General features: G+C 56.7%; 2 protein-coding genes across 2 annotated transcripts; one reads left to right on the forward strand and one right to left on the reverse strand.

Annotated features, from left to right (window-relative positions):
• Positions 1 to 7098: 7098 nt before the first annotated feature.
• On the forward strand, positions 7099 to 14541 carry Cdc42ep1 (CDC42 effector protein 1). Its single transcript, XM_004634687.2, has 3 exons — positions 7099 to 7227; positions 11544 to 12236; positions 13391 to 14541. The coding sequence occupies exons 2-3, from the start codon at positions 11774 to 11776 to the stop codon at positions 14053 to 14055; spliced, it is 1128 nt and encodes a 375-aa protein (XP_004634744.1). The 5' UTR covers positions 7099 to 7227; positions 11544 to 11773; the 3' UTR covers positions 14056 to 14541.
• A 470-nt stretch (positions 14542 to 15011) lies between these two features.
• Lgals2 (galectin 2) lies at positions 15012 to 19865 on the reverse strand. The gene is made up of 4 exons (XM_004634688.2): positions 19762 to 19865; positions 16342 to 16424; positions 15401 to 15560; positions 15012 to 15285 (listed from the first exon to the last, which is right to left on the reverse strand). Exons 1-4 carry the CDS (start codon positions 19765 to 19767, stop codon positions 15142 to 15144), a joined length of 393 nt encoding a protein of 130 aa, XP_004634745.1. The 5' UTR covers positions 19768 to 19865; the 3' UTR covers positions 15012 to 15141.
• Between the last annotated feature and the right edge of the window lie 1528 nt (positions 19866 to 21393).

Consider the following 21393-nt stretch of genomic DNA (forward strand, 5'->3'; position numbering starts at 1 on the left):
ATTCAAGCCTCAGCAGAGCACTGAGGGTTCCAGCTAAGTGGCTCAGCAGCCAACCGGCACTGGGGCCCTTGGCCTCCGTGAAAAGGGCGTTCCTGCTGCCCCAACTTGTTTCTGCCTTTGATCCTCCCAGCAGCTGTGAGGTAAGGTGGCTAGAGCTTATTATCATTAACCCATTTGAGAGATGGATACACTGAGGCAGGAGGGCCAGCATGGTGGTGTTGGCTTACTGAACTTATCAAATTTACCTAACTCGTTCACAGTGAAGCCACACAAGCGAGTGGCTTGGTCCCCAGGCTGACCCTCTACCCATGTGGGAGTTAATTTGGCACCTAGCCCACCCCCCCCAAACCATTTCCTGCCTCCCTGCAACCTCAGTCCCAGGACCCACAAACCCAACAAGTTCCTCTCCAGCACCAGGAGCTGCCAGCCACCGCCACCCCTCAGGCCTGGACAGAAGAATGTGGCCTGACCCTCCCTCGGGAGCTCCGGCCAGCAGGCCTTGGCAGGAGACCGGCGGGCGGCTGAGTCAACACCAGGCTGCCAGGGACTCCAGCTGCCCACCGAGGCGGAGTCACAGACACAGCCTGGAGGAGCTGCCCACCCCCCACTGCCCCTGCCTAGGACCCTCCTGCCAGCTGGGTTAACCCCTGTGGGCCAACCCAGACCTGGCCAGGTTTGAATCCACTAATCCTGTCCACCACCTCTCCATGCTGTCCTCTTTTGGTGGAACCAGGGACTGAACTCAGGCCCTTGCGCTTACCAGGGAAGCGTTTATTCTACTGAGCCATCTTCCCAACCCCTAAATTTTTATATATTGTTCTGTTTTGTTTTGTTATTGGCGGTACCAGGGATCAAACTCAGGACCTTCACTTGCCAGGCAGGTGCTTATGCTGCTGAGCTATCTCCCTACCCCTCCATGCTGTCCTCTATGTGACAGCCTTTTTTCTTCCCCATGAGGGCTTTGTCACAGTACCCGTAGATTAATGAAGATTCCTCTGCCCACAAAACTGCATAAACCAGCACGTGCCCTCTGCAGGTTGCGGGTGCAAACTCCTCAGCCCGAGGACTTCGGCTGTGCCCTGTTGCCGGGGGCCAAGCTGGTGCTTATGCTGCACGTGCTGGGAGGAGATAGCTATATCTATTATTGACTGGGACAAGGTCAAGGAGCCTGTGCAGTCGGTCACCATGACGCGTGGCCTCGGCATCTGTGAAGCTGCTTTCCTTTGATCACAGGCCCCATGCTGTGCCCCTTTCCCAGATGGCAACCCCTGGGACGAGCTGAAGCCAGGGCTTGGACATTTGTTGGGGGGGCGGGCAGTGGGGCCTCTCTGTGCAGCCCCAGGAGCAGCATGGAGGGGCGGTGGCCGGCAGACACCAGGATCCCTTGGCAGTGGTCTCAAAGCCTTGGCTTCAAGGCATGAGCAGTGGGTGGCACTGACCTGGGCCCCAGTACAGGTGAGAGCAGAACCCAGGTCCCCCCTGAGGAGCTCTCAGAGATGCCAGTTCATGCCTGCCTGCCTTCCTCACCTAACTGGGCCCTCAAGCACAAAGGAAGCTGGGAGCCCTGAAGTCAGGCGAGGTGGCCTCAGGGGTGGCCCTCAATGAATCAGGGTTGGAGCCAGAGCATTACAGGTTTGAATCCCAGCCCTGATGTGAACAGGCAGCTGCCCTGGGGACAAGAGCTTTGCCTCCTCTGCTTCCACACAAGGGCTGGAAAGTAGACAGGCTTTTGTCAGAGGGCAGAGGAGACCTCCTGTCTAGGAACATGCCATGGTGGTGGAGGGGAAGAGGCCATGCTGGAGATGGTTAGGCCGAGCTGGCCAGCCCACTGGAGGCCTATCTCTCAGGCCAGGCCAGACCCCAGAGAATAGGCCATTGTTTCTGCTCCTCAACGCATTTCCTGCCCCCAGCCCCCTCCACTGGCACCCCCTCATGTTGAGAACAAAGGTCTCCTGGTAGACCCCTCCCCGCCCTTCTATCCTGGCCCCAGTGACGGTGACAATGACGGTGGTGTTGCCCAGCGCTGCAGAGCCCAGTCCCAGCGCCCATGTCCCATAACTCAGGGACAATGGGATCACCTGGACATGACCCTCTCCACGGCCCCTACAGGCGCCTGGGCCCCCCACCAGCGCCGTCCATCCATCCATGTGCCCTCCCCAGGGCGGGGCAGGAGGAACTGGCCCCACATCCTTCCTCAGCCACCCTGGAGAAAGCCAGCAGGCCGCCCTGGGTGGGGGTGGGGTCCTTCTCACAGCCTTTTCCCTGCAGACCAAGGAGCCAGAGTCCAGGCCTGGAACATTTCTCCTTAGGCAGCCAAGCGGTGGCCCTCTTCCCAGGCCCTGGAATCCCAGAGGCGTTTCCGGCCCTGACAGCTGTCTCCGGGAGGGAGCCAGCCCTCTCTGGGGGCCTCTTGGCCACTCCCTCCAAAATACCCAGGAGATTAACTCCCATCCTGACCCTCCTGCTCCCAGGACCCCTTCACACCCAGCCTTGTGGCCGGCCTCAGTGTGAGAGACACAGGGACTTGCGTGCCATCACCCTGTCCCAGTCAGGCCCTACTCCTGAAGTCTCAGGCGTGGCCCGCTGACACTTGGTGGTGACCAGAAACGCCCTGCCTGGCCCTCCTGCCCCTGCCCTGCACAGCCTCTGCCAGGCAGCCCTCAGACCCTTCTGGTCTCTTGTCTGGTCCCCTTAGGCTGAGCACTGTACCCAGTAGACACTCAAGCTCCTTCAGTGTGTGGCAGCTCAGACTCACTACAGCCTCACTGTGCAGCCCTGTTCAGACTCCACTACAGCCTCACTGTGCAGCCCTGTCGAGCCAGCCCTGTCTGGGCCTCAGCGTCTCTAGACGCCTGCTGAGGGCCTGAGGCGCCATACCAAGTGTTGCCCAGAGGCTTCTAGGGTGGGAAGAGGGAACCAGAGGGCGGAAGGTGCCTTCCAGGAGGGTCATCCTCTCCTGGCCTCCTCGGAGCCATCGTCAAGGTCAGCAAGAAGGAAAGATCACCAGCTAATGAGGAATCCCCCTGCAGAGGGCCCCCCACATCCCTCCCTCTCTAGCTTGGCATTCACTCTCTCTCGGTGCCCATTCCCCACAGTAGACCCTTCCTGGGCTCACCTACACCCTTCCGAATCACAAATCACCTCAGGTCTACCCATCCCCATCATCCACCCCTGTGCTGAAGCTGCTGTTCCCCAAGACACAAGGCCACCCTCTCCAGGAAGCCTCCCTGTCACACCTCCCCCATTGGGCCCAGGGAGATAGCTCAGTACAATAAGCGCAGAGTCCTGAGTTCAATCCCCGGTACTGCAAAAAACACCTCCCCCATCAGGGCTCTGCCTCCCTGACCTTCTAATGCTTCGCTAGCCCTGCAGCCCCACCAGTATCCTGGCGTCAGTATTTCCCACTGACCCTGATCCACGACACAAAGTGAAACTGCCTTGTCCAAGGTCCATTTGCTGAAGGGGCAAAGCTGGAACTCACATTTGGGTTTGACTGAGGTGGAAATGCATGCTGACTTCCTTGGCAAGCGCAAGGATCTGAGTTCAATCCCCAGTTCCACAAACAAACAAAAAAAAAGAAAAAGAAAAGAAATGCATGCTGGGTCATAGAAAGGAGTGTGGAGCACAGCCTCCTGGAAGGGTGGAAAGGGAGAAGTGTGTGTGTGTGTGTGTGTGTGTGTGTGTGTGTAGATGCATGAGACGCTGACCCATGTGGCAGTGGACTGAGGGATGTGCATTGGTGGGTGGGGTGTCCTACAGGTGGGATGTGGACTGATGAGGTGAGGGTGAGGGCAGGGGGTGACTGGACAGGTGTGGCGCGGATCAGGAAGCGATGCATGAGTAGGTGGGCCAGTGGCCGAGTGCTGGGTGGGCAAGGGATGGACAAGGTGATGCGGGGCAGACAGACAGACTGGCAGCTGCATCTGTGAATGGGCGGACTTCTGGACACTCACAAGACAGAGGGCTGGAAGGACCGATCAGTAGGTCAGTGAGCAGAGGCAGGCACTGACCTAAAGCCCAGCCTATTTGAGGGTGTGAGAGAAGCAGGCTCCTCAGGAAGCCTCTCAGGCCTGGGGGGCTGATGGGAGGGGCTCTGCTAGCTCACTCACCCCAGGCTCCCACTCCCAACCTCAGCCACCCCCTCATCTCTGGGGCCCCCAGCTCAGAGAACACTTCCTGCGCAGACCTCGGCCCCTGGCTTCAGGGCAGAGGTGAGGGGCAGCTCCTGAACCCCAAGGGGCCCAGCTCAGCAGCTCCATTCCCCAGCTGGGAGACATTTGTTCTGCCTTCTGCACGGTGATTAGGCTCTGCTAGGGTTAACCCCTGCACTCCTGACACAGCCTCTCAGGAGCAAGAAGGAGTGGCAGGAAGGTGGAAAAGGAAAACAATGTGCCAAGGGGCGTTGACCACCCTGCACTCCTCTAAGGGATACAGAGACCCCTCTTTTCTCCAAGAAACAAGCTATGGGATCCTTATATCAGGAGTGGAGCCAGGCAGGGATATGTGACTTACAAACAAACCCACTTCTATCAAGGACAGGCTATGAGTGAAAGAAAGCAACTCTTGTCAGCCTTAGTTTATTCATCTGTAAAATGGGACAGCAATTCGGGGCTCACAGATAGTCACAAAGGAGTGAAAAGAAACACAGTGGGAGGTTTTCACCCGCTGGTGTAGGAGCCAGAGGACAGAGCAAACACAAAGCTGCTTGCAGCCACTCTACCAAGTCAGCTTTTCCTGCCCCCTCTCCAGGGCTCACAGCAGTCCTGCCATCATTAAAGGCCTGCATGGGCACCATACTTGTTTTCCAGGGACAAACTTGAGGTTCATAGTATCTCCTGATCAGCACTGGACTGGGATTGGAGCAATGCCATCAGTAATCACCCCAGACAGGAATTTTCCCGGGCAAAGTGTGGAGTATGGGACTAACCTGGGGCAAGCGCCTTTATGTCGCTGCAACACGGACACCATGCTAGTACTGTCCATGGAGTGCTCTTCAAAGAATGAGATGAGACGACGGGCGTAAGTGGCCACAGGGCCTCGTAAGCTATAGGTACTCAATAAAAGCTGGTTGTGGGCTGGGGAGATAGCTCAGTGGTCTAAGTGCCTGCCTGACAGGCACAAGGACAGAGGTTCCATCACCAGTCCCGCATGCCATTTGGGCCCTGGAACCCCAGGTGTGACGTGCCAGCGACAGAGACCAGGCATGGTGGAGCATGCCTGTAATCCCAGCACCAGGGAGGCTGAGACAGGAGGGTCACTCACTATAAGTCGGGACTGCCTAGCGAGACCCTATACCAAACAAACAAATAAAAGCTGGTCATGACTAATGTTTTTAATGACGGGAACCAGGGCACCGCTAGTCCCCCAGTTCTGTCGGAGCCCTTCAAGTCTATTCTGGGATTCCAGCCAGAGCTTTTAAGTGCACCAGCTTGGGTGGAGTATCACAAGTTCAGGCCCTGCCTGCGCCACTTCTGGGCTTCCTGAGCCCGCCTTCTCGCAGAGCTCAGACACCCAGCTCAGTGTTAAGCCCCCAAGACCTGGTCCTTCTTTCTTGACAATGCCCGGCGCCACTGTGGTCCCTGAGTGACTTCTCTCCTCCATCAAGGTTTTCAGTGCCTTTGAAACATGGGAATGTGGGGCCGGGGAGATGGCTCAGTGGAATAAGCACTTTGCTTAGGGCCTGACTTCAATCCAGGTTCCACCAAAAAAGAAAAAAGAAAAAGCATGGGCACACTCCTTCCATTCTCCTAGAAACAAAATACTTTGGGGCTCTGATCCACACAGTTTCAATCCCAGTGCTGTGCCACCAGAGCAAGTGCTTGGGTGCTCTGTGCCTCAGTTTCCCCAACCATCCATCAGGAGAAATAAGCCTGCCTTGGTGGCCAACAGCAGGACTGAGAGCCGTGGCCAGGTGTAGCCCCTGTATGCAGTGAAGACCTCCCTGTCCCACCTGTGAGTGCCAGGGCCCCTCCTCCCCCACCAGGAGAGTGCAGGGTGACCTCGCCAGTCATCCCTTGCTCCATCATGGCATCACCTCCACCCCTGGCAAGCTGCGGCACCCTCTCTGTGCCACTGCGGCTCTCAGGACTTCACACTGTCCCCAGGGAGCTCAAGGCCTGAAGGGAGAAGTCAGGGTGCACAAGTCAATCGTGGTGGCCCACACTTGTAGGCCCAGCACTCAGGAGACTGAGGCAGGAGAATCATCCTGAGTTTGAGGCCAGCCTGGGCCACACCATGAGACCCTGTCTCAAAGAACCAAAAACCAAAATGAAGCAAGTCAGGCTGCCTGATAAGCCAGCCAGGGAGGCAGAGATCTATCTTCCTCCTTGAGGATGGCTCAATATCCTGGCCAGGGAGCTGGGGAGATGGCTCAGTAGAATAAGTGCTTCCCTGGCAAGTGCAAGGGCCTGAGTTCAATCCCCGGTTGGGGAAAAAAAAAAAAAAGATCCTGGCCATGATCCCAATCCTAAACGTAATCCACACTATGGGGGGGGGGGCAGAAAAGGCTTCTGAGATGTCCCCTCATTACCTATTCAGCAACCCTCACAAGGAACCCAGGCTTTGTAATTCTGGGGTCCACAGGCTTGACTACCACACCACTTCTCCATGAGGGACCTGCCAGGGGCATGTGCCCCAAGGCAGCTCCATGCGTGGCTGGTACACTGGGCCAACACTGTACTGGGTGCAAAGGAAGGCGGAGTTGGGTGGGGAAAGGGAGGGGCAGTCTGCACTGGTAAAATTCAAGGTTCAAACAAGTCTCGGGGCAGTGGAGATCTCCGAATTGAGGTTTCACGTTCCCTAAATTGCGCAGGAAACGTCTGGGGGATCCAAGAGCTAGAGTTACCCACCGGGACGCCCCTGCACTCGAGAGCCCTGGGGGAGGGGTGGACACAGAAGCCCGAATCACCTCGCCTAGACTGCAGTCTCTATCCTGACTGACGGCGGCGAGCACCAAATCGGTGGGCAAAAACCGGGCCTGGCACCCCGCGGCCTCTACCCCAGCCCTCGCGGGCGCGCAGCACGGCGTGGACCGTGCCAGGAGGGGGCGCGGCCGGGAGCAGAGGGGCGGGCGGAGGGAGGGCGCCCACACCCCGTCCCCGCCCCGATCCGCCGCGAGCGGCCAGCGCCGCGCAGACCGGCCCAGCGGCTCTCGGGGCTGGTCACCAGGACGCGTCGTCAACCGCGGGGTGCGCCCCGGGACCCTTGCCCAAGTCGCCAACCGAGAAGGTAACAGCGGGGCCAGTGGGCCGGAGCCGAGGATGGCCGGGGACGCTCGCAGAAGGCTCCACACTCTGCTAGGCGCCCGGGCGGCCGGGGACACCGCTGGGCTGGAAGGCACACCTGGGGCCACCGCGAGGCCTCAGCGCCCCGACGCCCCGAATTCTCGGGTGCTTCATCCGGAGGGCGGTGTGGGGCAGAGGATAGGAGGGGGCTACCGGCCAGCAGTGCGGGAAATGGGGTGAGCAGGCGCCGTCCGCGCTCCTTCCTGCGCGGGGAGGGAAGCGCAGCGCGGGATAGGGGCTCTGGGTCGGAACGCCGGGCCCCTCGGCGGCCGGGAGCGGGAAGTTGGGGAGTGGGTGGCTCAGGCCTCCTGCCCCCTCCCCAGCCGCCGCATTCCAGGCCGGGGCAGCGGGATGAGGTCATCCGTCAGGTTCCGTTCCAGCCCCTTCCCCCGCCAGCCGGGCGACCCTCCACTCCCCCCTCCACGTCCCCGGGGATGTTTTATGGCCAAGTCCTTCCCGGACTTCCCCGGCCCGGCGTTCCAGATTACTGTCCTTACCCGACCATGCAAGAACACGAAGTCTGAAGCCTATTTCTAGATCGGGAAACTGAGGCTCAGGGAGGCAGAGTCCGACAGAAACGTGACTCTGGAACCGCCCCCTGCCTCAGTGGAGAGCTGGTTGGGCTCAGATTCGGAGTGGTGAAGCAAAAGGCGTCTCCCCTCCGCGTTGTTCCCCAGTGGCCTAACGGCCCCTCCTAACCCTTCGAATCCGAGGGCCTAGCGGAGCAACCTGTCAGCGGAAAGCTTGCTGTCCCTTTCTGGCCTCAGTTTCCCTGTCTTTCACCTTAAAACGTCTGGACTTGGAGGCGCAGAAGCCAGCTGTCGCGCAGTTAGCTCTAATGGGAAGCCCCAAAGCCAGTCATGGTAGGGATGCCGGCTTTGTGCGCCAGAGCAGCCTGCAGGGTGAGACGTGGCACCCAGGAGGTAGGGTGCACCCCTCGGGTGACCCCCAGCATACAGCCACTACCCACGTATGACCTCCACCGCGGAGCTGCCCTTGGCCTCGGGACCTCAGGGGTTTCCATAGCGGCCCCTGTTGCCCCTCCCGGAGCAGTCCCTACCCACAGCCCAAAACCTTGTCCTTGCGGTCAGATCCTTACTGTTACTGCCTGTCAGGGAGCTTGCCCACATGCCCAGACCCTGACACCCTCTGCAGCTTGAATAGACTGACCTCGGGACACTGGGGCCGATGCCCAGGTGATAACCCTGAGAATCTCAGAGCTGGGCCTCCTGCTCCCAGGCCTGCCCTTCTGTGCTGGGCAACCAGCTTGGGATTTCCCCAGGTTTCACCTCGACCCTGGATGTTTACTGCAGATATTAGTAGAAACCCAGGCAGGCTCCCAGGTAGCACTTTTTACGGTGATTGGTGAAATTAAATCAGTGGGTTTATGAGCCTTATTTTTCTCATCTGTAAAATGGGGTTATGCTCATTAACAGTGACATTCTTGGGCTGGTGAGTGGAAGGAATGGAATGCAGCTGAAGGCCCACAATCCAAATGGTTGTCACCAGGGGTCCCTGGAATGCTAGACAGTTGCATAAAGGCATTGGATTTGAACTCTAGCTGCCCTGCTCTGGGATTGGAGCCTTGAGTTACCACATCCTCCGCCAGTACTCTTTTCTCCTGAGAGGGACCTGCACGCCATGTCAATCCCATTGGCCACCTGAGAGACCTGCAGCAGGGTCTGTTCTCCGTGGGCAGAGGGGAGGGTGCAGTCTGGAGATGGACAGAAGCTTTGGCAGGTGGGATTATTGCAGGTGCGGGGGAAGTAGGCTCCTAAATCTGTGCTCATGGGCTGGGGTAGGCATTGCCTTTGCTGGGAGCAAGGGTACTGGGGGCTTGGGGCACTTGGCAGATGAGGGCTGACCCAGACGCTTGACATTTTGCAGCCCTTTCCTGCAGAGTCACTGTTAGTCCCTGGAGAGCAGAGAAATGTCTTCTCTGCCACGTACCTGCCACAGGACCTCGGAGGAGTCTCCTCCCTTGGAACCCCAGCCCTCTTTGAAATGGGCTGGCTCCCCCAGCCTTGAGGGGTTGTTGAAAGTGGGGTGACATCATCCGCGGTTGGCCAACTGCGGATGGCTTCATAACTTCAGCAAACATTCCGAGAGGACTTCTCCAGGCTGTGCTGGGGGTGCCAGGGAGAGGGATGATTCAGAAGTCACCCCCCAGGGGGAGGAGCTACTGCTGGAGGAGGATCAGATGGTGGGAAGGGGAGAGAAAGCAATCAGAAAACAAAGCAAGCTTTGTCCTATGCCTGTCTTTGTTTTTATCTTGTTATTTAACCTATTTTGAATTTTAAATAACATTAGAAGGACAAGATTAAGTTGTTTTATACTTAGGAGGTGGCTGTGGTTTCAACCTCAGTCTAGGTGTTAAAAATCGTTATCAGCTTTTTATCAGCTGAGGCCCCAGGTCTGTGGAGGTGGGTGACTTGCCCAAGGTCACACTATGTGGGACACTGAGTCCCTGGCCTATCTTCCCCCGCAGAAGGTGGCGAAAGGTGGCCCTTTGGTGTGAGGGTTATCACAGAGATCGTGAGTGAGCTGCTGTTGACTGTTGATTTTGCACTTGCCGTGTGCAGAGCCTGGGCTGGGTGCAAGGGGAAGGTAGGAAAATCCAGGCCCTGCCCAGCCTTCAAAGTGCTGCCGATTGGAGACAAGATGAGGCCTCACAAGCCAGCCCCGGGCTCCTGTGAGTCACCGGGCCTGGGTTCAGGTTTCAACCAGCTCTCTAGAAGTGACCTCAATCAAGCTTGGCTCTCTCTGGGCTACTGGCAAAGCAGAGGCCAACCTTCGAGTAGCCAGGACTTTTATTTTTGTTTTTTGGTATTAGAAATTAAACCTGGAGGAAAAAAAAAAAAAAAAACTAGAAAAAAGAAAGAAATTAAACCTGGATCCTTCACACTGACCTACATGTCCAGCCCTTTCTTAGTTTTCAGACAGTGTCTCACTAAGTCACAAAGTTGCCCAGACTGGGATCTAGCTTACAGTCCTCCTGCCTCAGCCTCCCAGGGTCCTGGAATTGCAGACTTAGTGTGCAGGAGACATTACGTGCTGCTTAGCCTGGTTTTTTGGCAGAACTAGGGATTGAACTCAGGCCCCTGTGCTTTCCAGGCAAGTGCTTATTCCACTGAGCCATCTCCCCAGCCCCCAAATCCTGTGTCTTTTTTTTTTGTGTGTGTGTGTGGTACCAGAGATTGAACTCAGGACCTTGTGCTTGCCAGGCAAGCGCTTGTTCTACTGAGCTATCTCCCTGGCTTGCTCCTGGGTTGTGTATAGTATGATACTCTCAAGAAAGAGGTCGTGTACTAAGAGGCGCTTAGAGAAGGTTGGGGCCGAGGAGCGTGTGACACAGTAGGAAACCAGGAAGGAAGACCATCAACAAGGAGTAGCCTGGCTCCCATTGTGCTTTTCCAAAACTCATTCCCTGACAGCAAGATTCCCACGTCAGTGTGGCGTCAGTGTGGCGGACAGATAAACCCTTTCCTACAGGTCTTCTCAGAGCCCTGAATCTGTCAGGCATGCGGGGAAGCGGCTGGAAAAAGCCACTTTCAACCACAGAATCCCTTTTCCAGGAAGCACCTTGAGATGCAGGTGTCCAGGGCACCTCTGTGCTGGCTGTTTACACAGAACCTTGTAGAGGCTCCTCCTCCCTCCCGCCTTCCCCGAGTGGAAGGGATCTGAGCCCACAGCAAAAGGAGATGCCCTGTTCCACATGCCAAGCAGAGACAGCGCTGCCTGGGGCTCAAGGGTCCAGGGGTTTCGTCTGCTTCACCGCTTCCCACTGTGGTATCTTTAGCAAGCCACTCGACTTCTGGTGCCTCAGTGTCCCCTTCCTAATGTCGTGTCTCCCTCAGGGCCATAGTGTGGGTTAAATGAGTGATGCAGGTGAGTCCCCGGGCACTTCCGAGTGCTTCACCTGAGGCTCTGGGCACAATCGTACTATGGGTTACCAATATTTTTCTTAATGTGCAGCTATGGGGAGGTTTCATGCTGCTCCATCAATATCTACTTCCAGGAGTGCGCAGCTCTGACCTCCGTGGCCTGTGCCTCCTGCCCTTGCACTTTCTTTCTGTGGACTCACTTGACCTGTCCTCCTTTGTACCCAGCTTCCGTTCCACTGTTGGTCCTTGACCTTCGTTGGTGTCACTGAGTGTAACTGTTTGTTCTTTTTGGCTGTCATTGCTTGGACCCCAGCTTTCTTTCCCTGCCCTAGTCTGTGGTTACATCATATCTCTGTCCTCTCTGTCTCCCCCGCAGGTCTCCACCGCTGGCCAGGACAGTACTGTCCATCTCTGAAGCCCTTCTTGTGTCTGCTGTGTGTAACTGTTCCCCAGGGCCCGGGGACAGTGCCTTAGGAGAGCCACGTTGCAGCCTCAGGCCCCCACCCTCCAGCTAGCACCAGGAGCTGACAGGGGCCCCGAACCCAACCTGCCCCCATACCCGGCTCCAGGTGGGCATGGACTAGCAATCCTGAGCAGCCAGAGCGGATGCCCGGCCCCCAGGGGGGCGGAGGAGCCCCCACCATGAGCCTGGGCAAGCTGTCACCTGTGGGCTGGGTGTCCAGCTCACAGGGGAAGAGGCGGCTGACCGCAGACATGATCAGCCCCCCGCTCGGAGACTTCCGTCACACCATGCACGTGGGCCGCGGTGGGGATGTCTTCGGGGATACCTCCTTCCTCAGCAACCATGGTGGCAGCTCCAGAAGCACACACCGCTCGCCCCGCAGTTTCCTGGCCAAGAAACTGCAGCAGGTGCGGAGGGTCGGAGTGCCGGCCCGGAGGATGGCCTCCCCCCCTGCCCCCTCGCCAGCTCCTCCTGCCGTCTCACCCATCATCAAGAATGCCATCTCCCTGCCCCAACTCAACCAGGCCGCCTACGACAGCCTAGTTGTGGGCAAGCTCAGCTTCGACAGCAGCCCTGCCAGCTCCACGGACGGTCGCTCTGCTTATGGTGAGTGCCTGGCATTGTACCTGGCGTTGCTGCCCACTGCCTGTGGCTGAGGCCCAGGCCTGAGGGTCCCTGGGCTTTGAAGGTCTCCTTTTCCCTGGATGGTTTGGTCTTTCCCTGAAGGTCAGGCCCAAGCACCAGGCCATGGAGCAAGACAGGTGAAGGTGGGACAGGGGACGTTTTGAGTTCCAATTGCCTTTGACCCACCGTGTCTCAAACAACCCCTTCCTTTCTCTCTGGGCCCAATGGGACCAGTGCACCCACTTTAACGCCCTGCAACTGAAGTAGCACTCTACAGTCAGATGGACACGGTGCCAAGGTTGAGAGCCCGGATTCCAGCTTCCAACCCTGGTTCTGTCCAATTCCCACCACACCCTGGACCTCTGCAAGCTGAAGCTCTGGCCCTTATTGAGTCCCTCTGTGCCGTTGCTAAGGTCCAGTGGGATCGTCACTACCAGTCTGGCACATAGTAGGAGACACGAGCTGTGGCTACCAGGGAGTGAACTCAGGCTCTTGCGCTTGCCAGACAAGCTTTTATTCTACTGAGCTATCTCTCCAGCCCCAAGCTGTGGCTATGGGTGGAGTAGAAGTTTGAAGACCTCTCACGTGGATTTGCCACCTGGGCACAAGGCTGTCTCACCTGGGAGCGATGGGCCTCTGCTGCCCCCTGGTGGCCGCATCTTGTCATGCGGCTTTGCCCCATCAGGTTCTTCCCCTATGCACTGCAGAAAAGCCCCCACTGCATAGTAACCTGGCAGAAGGCATTCACCTGTCCTTGGAGCCTGTGGCTTCCGGCCACACTGTGGCTGCTGGTCCCATCCCATGTCCGCAACCTGCCTGACTGCTATGGGCTCATTCCCCTGCAGGCCATGGCCCGTGTCCTAGCTGAGAACCAAAGGTTGTGGCCAAGGGCAGTTGGGACTGAGACTCAGGAGCTTTGAGGCATGACCTTTCTCCTCTCAGACTGAGCCCCACTTTCTTCCTGTGCAAAATTGGAATGAGGAGCATGACCACCTTCCCTTCCTGCAGGGACTGTGCAGGAAGGATGGGAGAAAACAAGGCTAGAGAGGGCTGTGACTCACCAGAGGATGCACAGAAGCCAGGGCTGGTCGTGCTAAGGGACCCCAGCTCTGACCCGCACCCCACGTATCTTCTAGGCCTGGACTCTGGATTCTGCACCATCGCCCGCCTACCCCGCCTGGAAAAGCCAAGTGAGCGAGACCGAGACCCTTCCTTCGCCTGTGAGCCAGAGCTCCGCCGTTCTGACTCACTTTTGTCCTTCCGCCTGGACCTTGACCTTGGGCCCTCACTGCTCAGTGAGTTGCTGGGGGTCATGAGCCTCTCAGAAGCCCCTGCAGCTGAGGCCCCAGCCCCTGCTGCAAAAGCCATGCCTGCTGCCCCGAATCCCCCAGTTCCTGCTACAAATCCTTTGGCTCCTGCAGCAACTCCCCCAGACCTGGCAGCAAACCCTCGGGCCCCTGCTCAGCGCCCAGCCCATGGACATCTCCCCAATGGGGTAACTGCTGGGTTAGGTCCAGGAGCTGAGGTAAAGGCCAGCCTGGTGGGAGAGGGTCCCCAGGCACCGGCCGATGCAGCCCTCAGCAGGCACTGGGGAGCCAACTGGGGTGGAGCCCAGCACACCCGCCACTGCTCGGAGGTGGCTGCCAGGCGGGAGCCCGTGGAGGTGCTGCCCCAGGCCCAGGGCTCCTGGGAGAGCCTAGAGGAAGAGAGGAGAGTGCCCTGGACAGGCAGCCGGGCCCCGGTGCCCAGCACCGTGCAGGCCGACACCTTCGAGTTCACGGATGATGAAGTGAAAGTGTGAGGGATCCAGGCTTGGGCTCAGGACCTGCCCAATGAGAGGGGACGGCCATGTGTCCCTAAGCCTCTGTTCACCTCTGCAGAATAGACATGGGAGGGAAGGTAGGGACCTTGTCCTGGCCCCAGTGGCCCCCGCTGAGCAGAGGCGATGACTCTGGACCCCCCTTGTGTCACCCCCGACTGGAGGGCCAACCTCACAGTGTAGCCTTTGTGCCCAAGGAAGCTGCCCTTGGGGTGGGGGCGGGGACCTGACCACACAGGGCCATTGTCTCCTCTCCCATTGGGATGCCTGCCCCCAGCTTCCCTGGGGCTCCCCCCAGAGGGTCCCTTGCCCTGCCCTGGAGCCCCACCCCAGACTGCCTTCCCAGCACTCCCACATGTCCCCAAGTCTCACAGCAAAGGTCAGGTATGACCTTGCAGGAAGAATCCTGCCCTGCTGTGTCCCCAGACCTGCTTCTGGGCTTGATTAAAGAAGGCTTTTTTAATAAAAGTTGTCCTGCTAGAAGCTTGTGGACCCAGGAGAGCAGCTTAGCCGCCCCCTACTGAGAAGCCCCCCCTTTTCTGGAGTTTGGAAAGTGCTCAGCCCCAGCAGGAGGCCGGGCAGGTACTGAGTAACCAGGCTGGAATGCCTGCCCTAGATAAGGAGCCAGGTGGGAGCCTTATCAGCCCTTCCAGGAACAGCCCCTGCCCCAGGTACCTGGAACCAGTGCCCACCCCACAATTCCTTGGGGCAGCTTGACATTTGCTCTGTCCGTAAGAGGGAGGCAGTCAGGAGTGTATACTTGGGGCCGGTGGGGAGCACATCCCAGTCTCCACATCTGGCAGGGCAATGTCCTTGTGCCTCTGTTTCTTCTTTGTGTCATGAAAATGTCAGGAGTTTTAAAATGTGTGGAAAGCAATAATAACCACAGCTCCACCACAAGAGAAGAGTTTTTGGTTGTTTTTTTTTTTTTTTTTTTTCTTTTTACTTTGCAAAGGGAAATGGGACTAAAGGAGCAGGAAGTACGGGTGGAGAGCTGGGAGCAGGTCCTGGGTTACCCAGAACAGGAAGTCTAGGCTGGGGACTTGCACTCAAGCAGGTCCTTGCTGTTCAATCCAACTTGAAGGAGGACATGCGGATGCCTCGCACATTCAGGTAGCTCAGGTAGGAGTGGCCCGGCCTGTTGGGAAAGGTCAGCTGGTGCCCATCTGGCAGTGTCACCTTGAATTCGTCGCTCTGAAAGGCCACAGTGAGCTGCAGCGGAGATAAGTGTCAGCATGGAAGGAGGGCCTGGTACAAGTGCATGTCCCCAAGAGGCTGGGGGCACCCCTGTGCTCGCCCTATGACATCATCTCTCTCCTGACCTCACCTTGACCTCTGACCCCTTGCTGAAGGACATGTGACCATCTCGCTGCTCTTGTCCCCAGTTGCCACCACTCTTTGAGTTGCAGACAATGACGGATTCGTTGAACCGTGGGTTGAAGTGCAGGCTCAGGTCACCTGTTCCCCGACCCAGGTTAATCGCAAAGCTGCCAAGAAAGGGTTACAGGTGAGCTATAGGGGGCAGCCCTGGGACAGCCGCTGGCCCAGAGGGCTTCTGTTGGCCACAAGCTGGGAGAATCACCGAAGAGAGACTTTGAGATAATGTGGTCTAACACAGGGAGGTGACAGCCGCTCAGACTTGACACTGCAGTAGTACATTCCATTTGGAGCTGAGGCCATGGCTGTTACAGAAGTGCCTATCTGACAGTTTAAAATAGAGATGTTTGCCTTGGGGACAGGACCACCCTCCTTAGGGATCTGAAGACCTAGGGAGGTGAGCTTCCTGTCACTAGAGGTAAATTATTAGGTTCCTTCCGTGGGGTAGGGGCCTGGGACCTGGGGTATTTTCCCTTTATCTGCCAATTCTTGGGGCTTCAGCTGGGGAGAGCAAGCAGTCCTCCTAGCGCCGACTTCAGGCATCTGCCTACCCTCTTCCCAACCCAAGGCGGGCAGAGATCAGGCCCAAGAAAGGTCAAAAACGTCCGCACTTGGGAGAGCCCCGTGCTGAGCTCTGAGCTGTGACTGGAACATGGATCGGTGCCGTGGTTTCTAACCCAGGAACAAGTGCAGAAGTACCCCATGCCCTGTGGCTCAAATGCACAAGCGCCCCCTGCCCCGTAGCTGCCGTGGGTAAGAGGTGTCCTGTGGCATTGGGCTTTGGGCAGTGGGTCTACACGGGCATAGGAGTGAGGCCCCTGGCCTCACGGTCACTCTGGCCTGACCTTCCCCCGGGGCTGGCCCGCCCTGCCCATCCCCCATTGGCCTCACTCATTAATGTTCTCTTCAATCTTGCCCTTGAGCTTCAGGGTCTGCCCCGCCTTCATATCCAGATTCGTAATCTCAAATGTCACCTGTGCCAACAGAGTAAGAGCTCAATGAGGCAACCCAGCACACGTCATGTTCCCCTTGCCCTCGGGATGTCACCGAGCTGCACGGGAGGAGTGGAGCCTGGTGACCCTTCCCTGAGTCCCACCGCCCCCTGGCCTAGGCTGCCTAGGGCATAGCTGAGTCTGGAGGGACAGGACCTGGCAGGGAGCCCCAGTTACTCATCTGTAGAAGGGGTAGATTGGTCCCTGCAACTTCACAGTTCACAAAAAATGTTCAAAGCACACAGATCGCTGCCCTTAGAATCTGATGCCCCATGCATATAATGCAGAAAATGAGCTCATCAGAGGCAAGCAGGGTGCTGCCCACCCCGCATGAGGCATCCACGTGGCTTTCTAAGTCTCGTGCCAGAACAGGACTCTTTCTCCAGACTCACTCTCCACATCTGTAAATTAGGCTGGTTTGGTATACGCATTAAGCCACAATCGCTGGGCTGGGGGTGCTGCCTCGTGGCAGAGTGCTTGCCTGGGTTCTGTCCCAGCTGCCAAATGCCACTGTGTGGCAGAGCTGGCTGCGGAGGCCCACGCCGTAGCACCCACCTGGAAGAACTAGTGTGTTCCTCAGGCCCCAGCATGCAGACAGGCCCAGGTCAAGGCCTATGAGGGCCCTCCGTGGGTACTGTCGTGGCCTTTAGCCACCTGCCCAGCTTTCCACAGGGTCTGGACAGAGCCTGGATTCCAGGGAGGGTGTGGAGCAGGGCTTCCGCAGCTCCTTACCTGCCCAACCAAGGCTGAGATCTTTCACTTCCATGGCTGAAGGGGAAGGGAGGGGGACTGAACAGGACCAAGCAACACCAAAGACAGAACCCCGGAGAATGCCTTTGCATTGGGGCATTTCTGCTCATTTGCCTGCCTGGGGTTGGGTTTAGTTTTGGAGCAGGCACTGTCTGAGAAGCCCCAAACCCCCTCCCACACAGACTAGGGCGCTTTGACAAGAGCAACTCCCTCCCCCGAAGGTCAGCCCAGGCTGGCCTGCTGCCTTGCACCCTACCCAGCGCTCCAGGAGCAGTCCTTCCTAAAAGGAGGCGCTGCCAGACATGCGCCCCTGTGATCCAGCAATCAGGAGGCTGAGGCAGGAGGATCACCGTAAGTTCAAGGTCAGCCTGGGCTAGAGTGAGCTCGAGGCCAGTCTGAACTACACAGTGAGACACCATCTCAAAAAGATAACATATAGAGGCCAGGAAGATGGCTCAGTGGAATAAGTGCTTCCCTGGCAAGCGTAAGGGCCTGAGTTCAATCCCCAGTTCCGCCAAAGAAAAAAAGAAGATAAAATATAAATAAAAGGGGCTGGTGAGATGGCTCAGTGGTCTAAAGCACCGACTTAGAACAAGCTAAGCTAAGCAAAGCACAGGGACTGCGGTTCAATCCCCAGCACCACATGCCAGCCAGCCCCGCCCCCCTGGTGGGCTGAGCTGGCCACACACACACAAAATAAATAAATAAATATTTAATAAAAAATAAATAAAAGGAGGTCCTGAAAAAGGCAGCGACAAGTCCAGGAGCATAGAGCTGTAACACTGGCAAGTCCCCTGCCATGATGTGTGTGCGCCATGTGTGTAGGTGTGCTTGACACTCCCCTCGGGCACAGCACCAGCCCAGCAACCGGGGACATCAGTGTTTCCTGGAAGGAAGGTCAGGATCAGCAGTGCATTTAGGCAAAGAGGAGGGCTGTTGCCACGCAGCAGCATCTATGGCCCAGGGAGGAATGGAGGCAAAGCCAGGACAGGTCAGGTCAAGGCTTGGCTGTAGGCTGGGAGTTGGGGAACAGGGTTCAAATCCCAGCCATCCCTCTGGCCGGCTAAGTGACCTTCTCCTTTCTGGGCCTGATCTCCATCTGTGATAAAAGGAGTTCTGATCAGGTTCTCTGAGGAGAAGTAGAGGTGGCTCTGGGTCCCCCTGAAAGGCAGAAGCCTATATATATTCTCACTATGTAGCCCAGGCCAACCTCGAACTCACAGAGGTCCTCTTGCCTCAGCCTCCCGAGTGCTAAGATACCACACCAGGCCCCAGAAACCCCTCTGTGAGGGGACTTTCCACCTGAAAGCTGCAAATTTGACCTGTTTGAAAGTGACAGATATAGTCAAGATGGGGTGGCACTAACTTGGCATGAGCCCTAAATTCACCATGACTGGGTGTCCCCATAAGAGGAGGATGGGCCGAGGCGATAGCTCAGTGGCATAAGCACCTGCCTGGCAAGTGCAAGGTCCCGAGTTCAATCCCCAGTACTGGGGAAAAAAAAAGTGGGGAGGGTGACCCACAGTAATAATCCAGCACTCAGGAGGCTGAGTCAGGAGGACTGCAAGGAGTTCAAGGCCAGGCTGGGCTACATAGTGAGAACCTGTCTCAAAACTGAAAAATAAATAAAGGGAAATTTGGACAGAAAGGACCGGCCACGTGAAGCAGGCAAAGCTTGGAGTGATGTAGCTATAAACCAGGGGACACCTGGGATTGGCCGTCACTGCCAGAAACTGGAATGGACTAGAAAGATCTTCCCTGGAACCTGCAGGGGCTGCAGCCCTGCCCACACCAGATTGTTTGGTTTTTTTTGAGACAGTGTCTTGCTATGCAATTCAGGCTGTCTCTGAACTCACTATGTAGCCCAGGCTGGCCTGCACTTGTAGCAATCCCCCTGCCTCGGCCTCCCAGTGCTGGGATTACGGGATTGCGCCACTATGCCCAGCAGAACCAGTTAGTTTCAAGCCTCCTGTTTGGTAAGGACGTCTCAGCAGCCCTAGGGGATGAGCACGCCAGTTTATCAGAGGATGCTTCTCATTCCATTCATAGGTCAGAGGATCAGGGAGGGAAGGCATCCTGTCCCTGGTCCCCCAGCAAGCCCTGGAGGCCCAGGGGGGAACTCACAGCAGACCCCCTCATCGCCCTGAAATCGGCAGATATGAATGACCATGGGCAACTCCCTCTCTGGGCCTCGGTTTCTTCTTCTCCCTTCTTTACTTCGTGCTGGGGCTGGAAGCCAGGGTCCACGTACACTACGCACACACGCCTCCAGCTCCTCAGCCCGGGTCTCCTTCCGAGACACAATGGGCTGCGCAGTAGCCATCACAGTTATTGGTGCTGTTGCTGCCACCACCACCAAGGAAACTGAGGCTGGAGCAGAAGTCAGGCCCAGCCTTCTGCACAGGGTGGAGGCAAAGGAAGCCGAGGGCCCAGCGCTCAAGGATTGTGGCGGCCAGGGCTCCTCGCTGCGTAGAGTGGGAAACTGAGGCCCAGAGAGGCATGGCACCCCACCCGGCCCCAGCCAGGCAGAGAGGCAGATGGAGCAAGAGGCCCCCTGCGGCTGCCTTACCGACATGGTGCGGTTCCGGTTCTCACAGGCCTGCGCTCAGGGTCCTGACTCCGGGTCAGCTAATACCGGAATATTACTCATTAACTCCGCAGCCAGATATAAGGACTCTGGCCCCCGGATCCGGGTGTCTCCTGCCTGCCCCTTGGGGAGGAGCCACACAGACAAACCAGACAGACAGACAGACAGAAGATCCCTCACCAGCGCCCCGCCTCGCTCGGTGCATCCTCCTCACAACCCACCCAGCACTCCAGAGCTCCGCCCCCGCCCGCAGCAGCCCAGGCCTCCGGAGGCTGGAGGGAGACTCTGCTCCTAATTCTGCCTGACACGTTGAGTTCCTTTGAAGAACCTTCTCTTTCCCCTGTTACTCCATGGTTTTCCTGATGGTACCTGAAAGTTTAAAAAACAGCCCAGGAGGGCAGCTCAGGCCTGTAATCCCAACAATGGGAAGGCTGAGGCAGGAGGATCCTTGAGTTTGAGGCCAATGTGGACTACATAGTGAGTTCAGGGCTACTGTGAACTGTGTAGAGACACCTATCTTTTTTTGTTTATTTGTTTGTTTGTTTGTTTTGCAGAACTGGGGATCGAACTCAGGCCCTTGCGCTTGCCAGGGAAGCGCTTATTCCACTGAGCCATCTCCCCGGCCCCAGAGACACCTATCTTAAAAAATAAAAATAAATAAATAAAACCAGTGTGTGGTAGATTTATTTTTCCTCTTCCAATCTGATTTTTTTTTTTTTTTTTTTTTTTGGCAGAACCGGGGATTGAACTCAGACCTTTGTGCTTGTCAGGCAAGCACTTATTCTATTGAGCCATCTTCCCAGCCCTATGTTGGCACATTTTGGATACATGTACATGACCACATTCATCGTAGAGAATCTACCTGCACACACTAGATCTTTAGTCTTCTTTTCTCACTCTCCTTTCTTCCCTTCAGTCCCTCCTCCCTTCTCCACTTAAAAAAAAAGTGTTGTTTGTGTTTTGTTCCTTTTTTTATCATGTTTTTTTAAATTTCCCCTTTTGGGATTGGGGAGATGGCTCAGCAGAATAAGGGCTTGCCTGGCAAGCGCAAGGGCCTGAGTTCAAGCCCCGGTTCGACCAAAAATAAATAAATAAATAAATTTGCCCTTTCTTCCCCTCCCCATCAGAATACTTCCTACCTCACAGTGCCTAGTGTACATTTGGCCCTTGCTTACACTCTTGTGTTGTCACACCAGGGAAACAATGTGCTATTTACCCATGCATCCGGCTTATTTCACTTAGGAGTATGGTAGATTTTAAGTAAATATTTATTTATTTATTTGTGGCTGGCTCAGCCTGCCCTGGGGGTGGAGTTGGCAGAGCTTTCAGTGCTGGGGATCGAACCCTCGTCCCTGCACTTGCCTGAGCAGGCGCTTTAGACTGATGAGCTATCTCGACCGCCCTTAAGTAAATATTTAGAAGTGTCTAAAGCCATTAAAAGTGAAGAAGCCAGGTATGGTGGCAATGCCTGTAATTCTAGCACTCAAGAGGCTGGGGCAAGAGAATAAATTGGAGGCTAGCCTGGACTACATGGTGAGACCCTGTCTCGAAAGACAAGGAAGGAAGGAAGGAAAGAAGGAAGGAAGGAAGGGAGGGAGGGAGGGAGGGAGAGAG

This window comes from Octodon degus, unplaced genomic scaffold (genome assembly GCF_000260255.1).
Source record: "Octodon degus isolate 3935 unplaced genomic scaffold, OctDeg1.0 scaffold00064, whole genome shotgun sequence".
NCBI classification, from domain to species: domain Eukaryota; kingdom Metazoa; phylum Chordata; class Mammalia; order Rodentia; family Octodontidae; genus Octodon; species Octodon degus.

Coding starts and splice junctions, on each gene's coding strand:
- Cdc42ep1 (XM_004634687.2), top strand. CDS start 11,774: ATGCCCGGCCCCCAGGGGGGCGGAGGAGCCCCCACCATGAGCCTGGGC. Junction 12,237..13,390: donor GGACGGTCGCTCTGCTTATG/GTGAGTGCCTGG, acceptor CGTATCTTCTAG/GCCTGGACTCTGGATTCTGC.
- Lgals2 (XM_004634688.2), bottom strand. Junction 15,561..16,341: donor ATTGAAGAGAACATTAATGA/GTGAGGCCAATG, acceptor CTTTCTTGGCAG/CTTTGCGATTAACCTGGGTC. Junction 15,286..15,400: donor GCAAGGGGTCAGAGGTCAAG/GTGAGGTCAGGA, acceptor TCTCCGCTGCAG/CTCACTGTGGCCTTTCAGAG.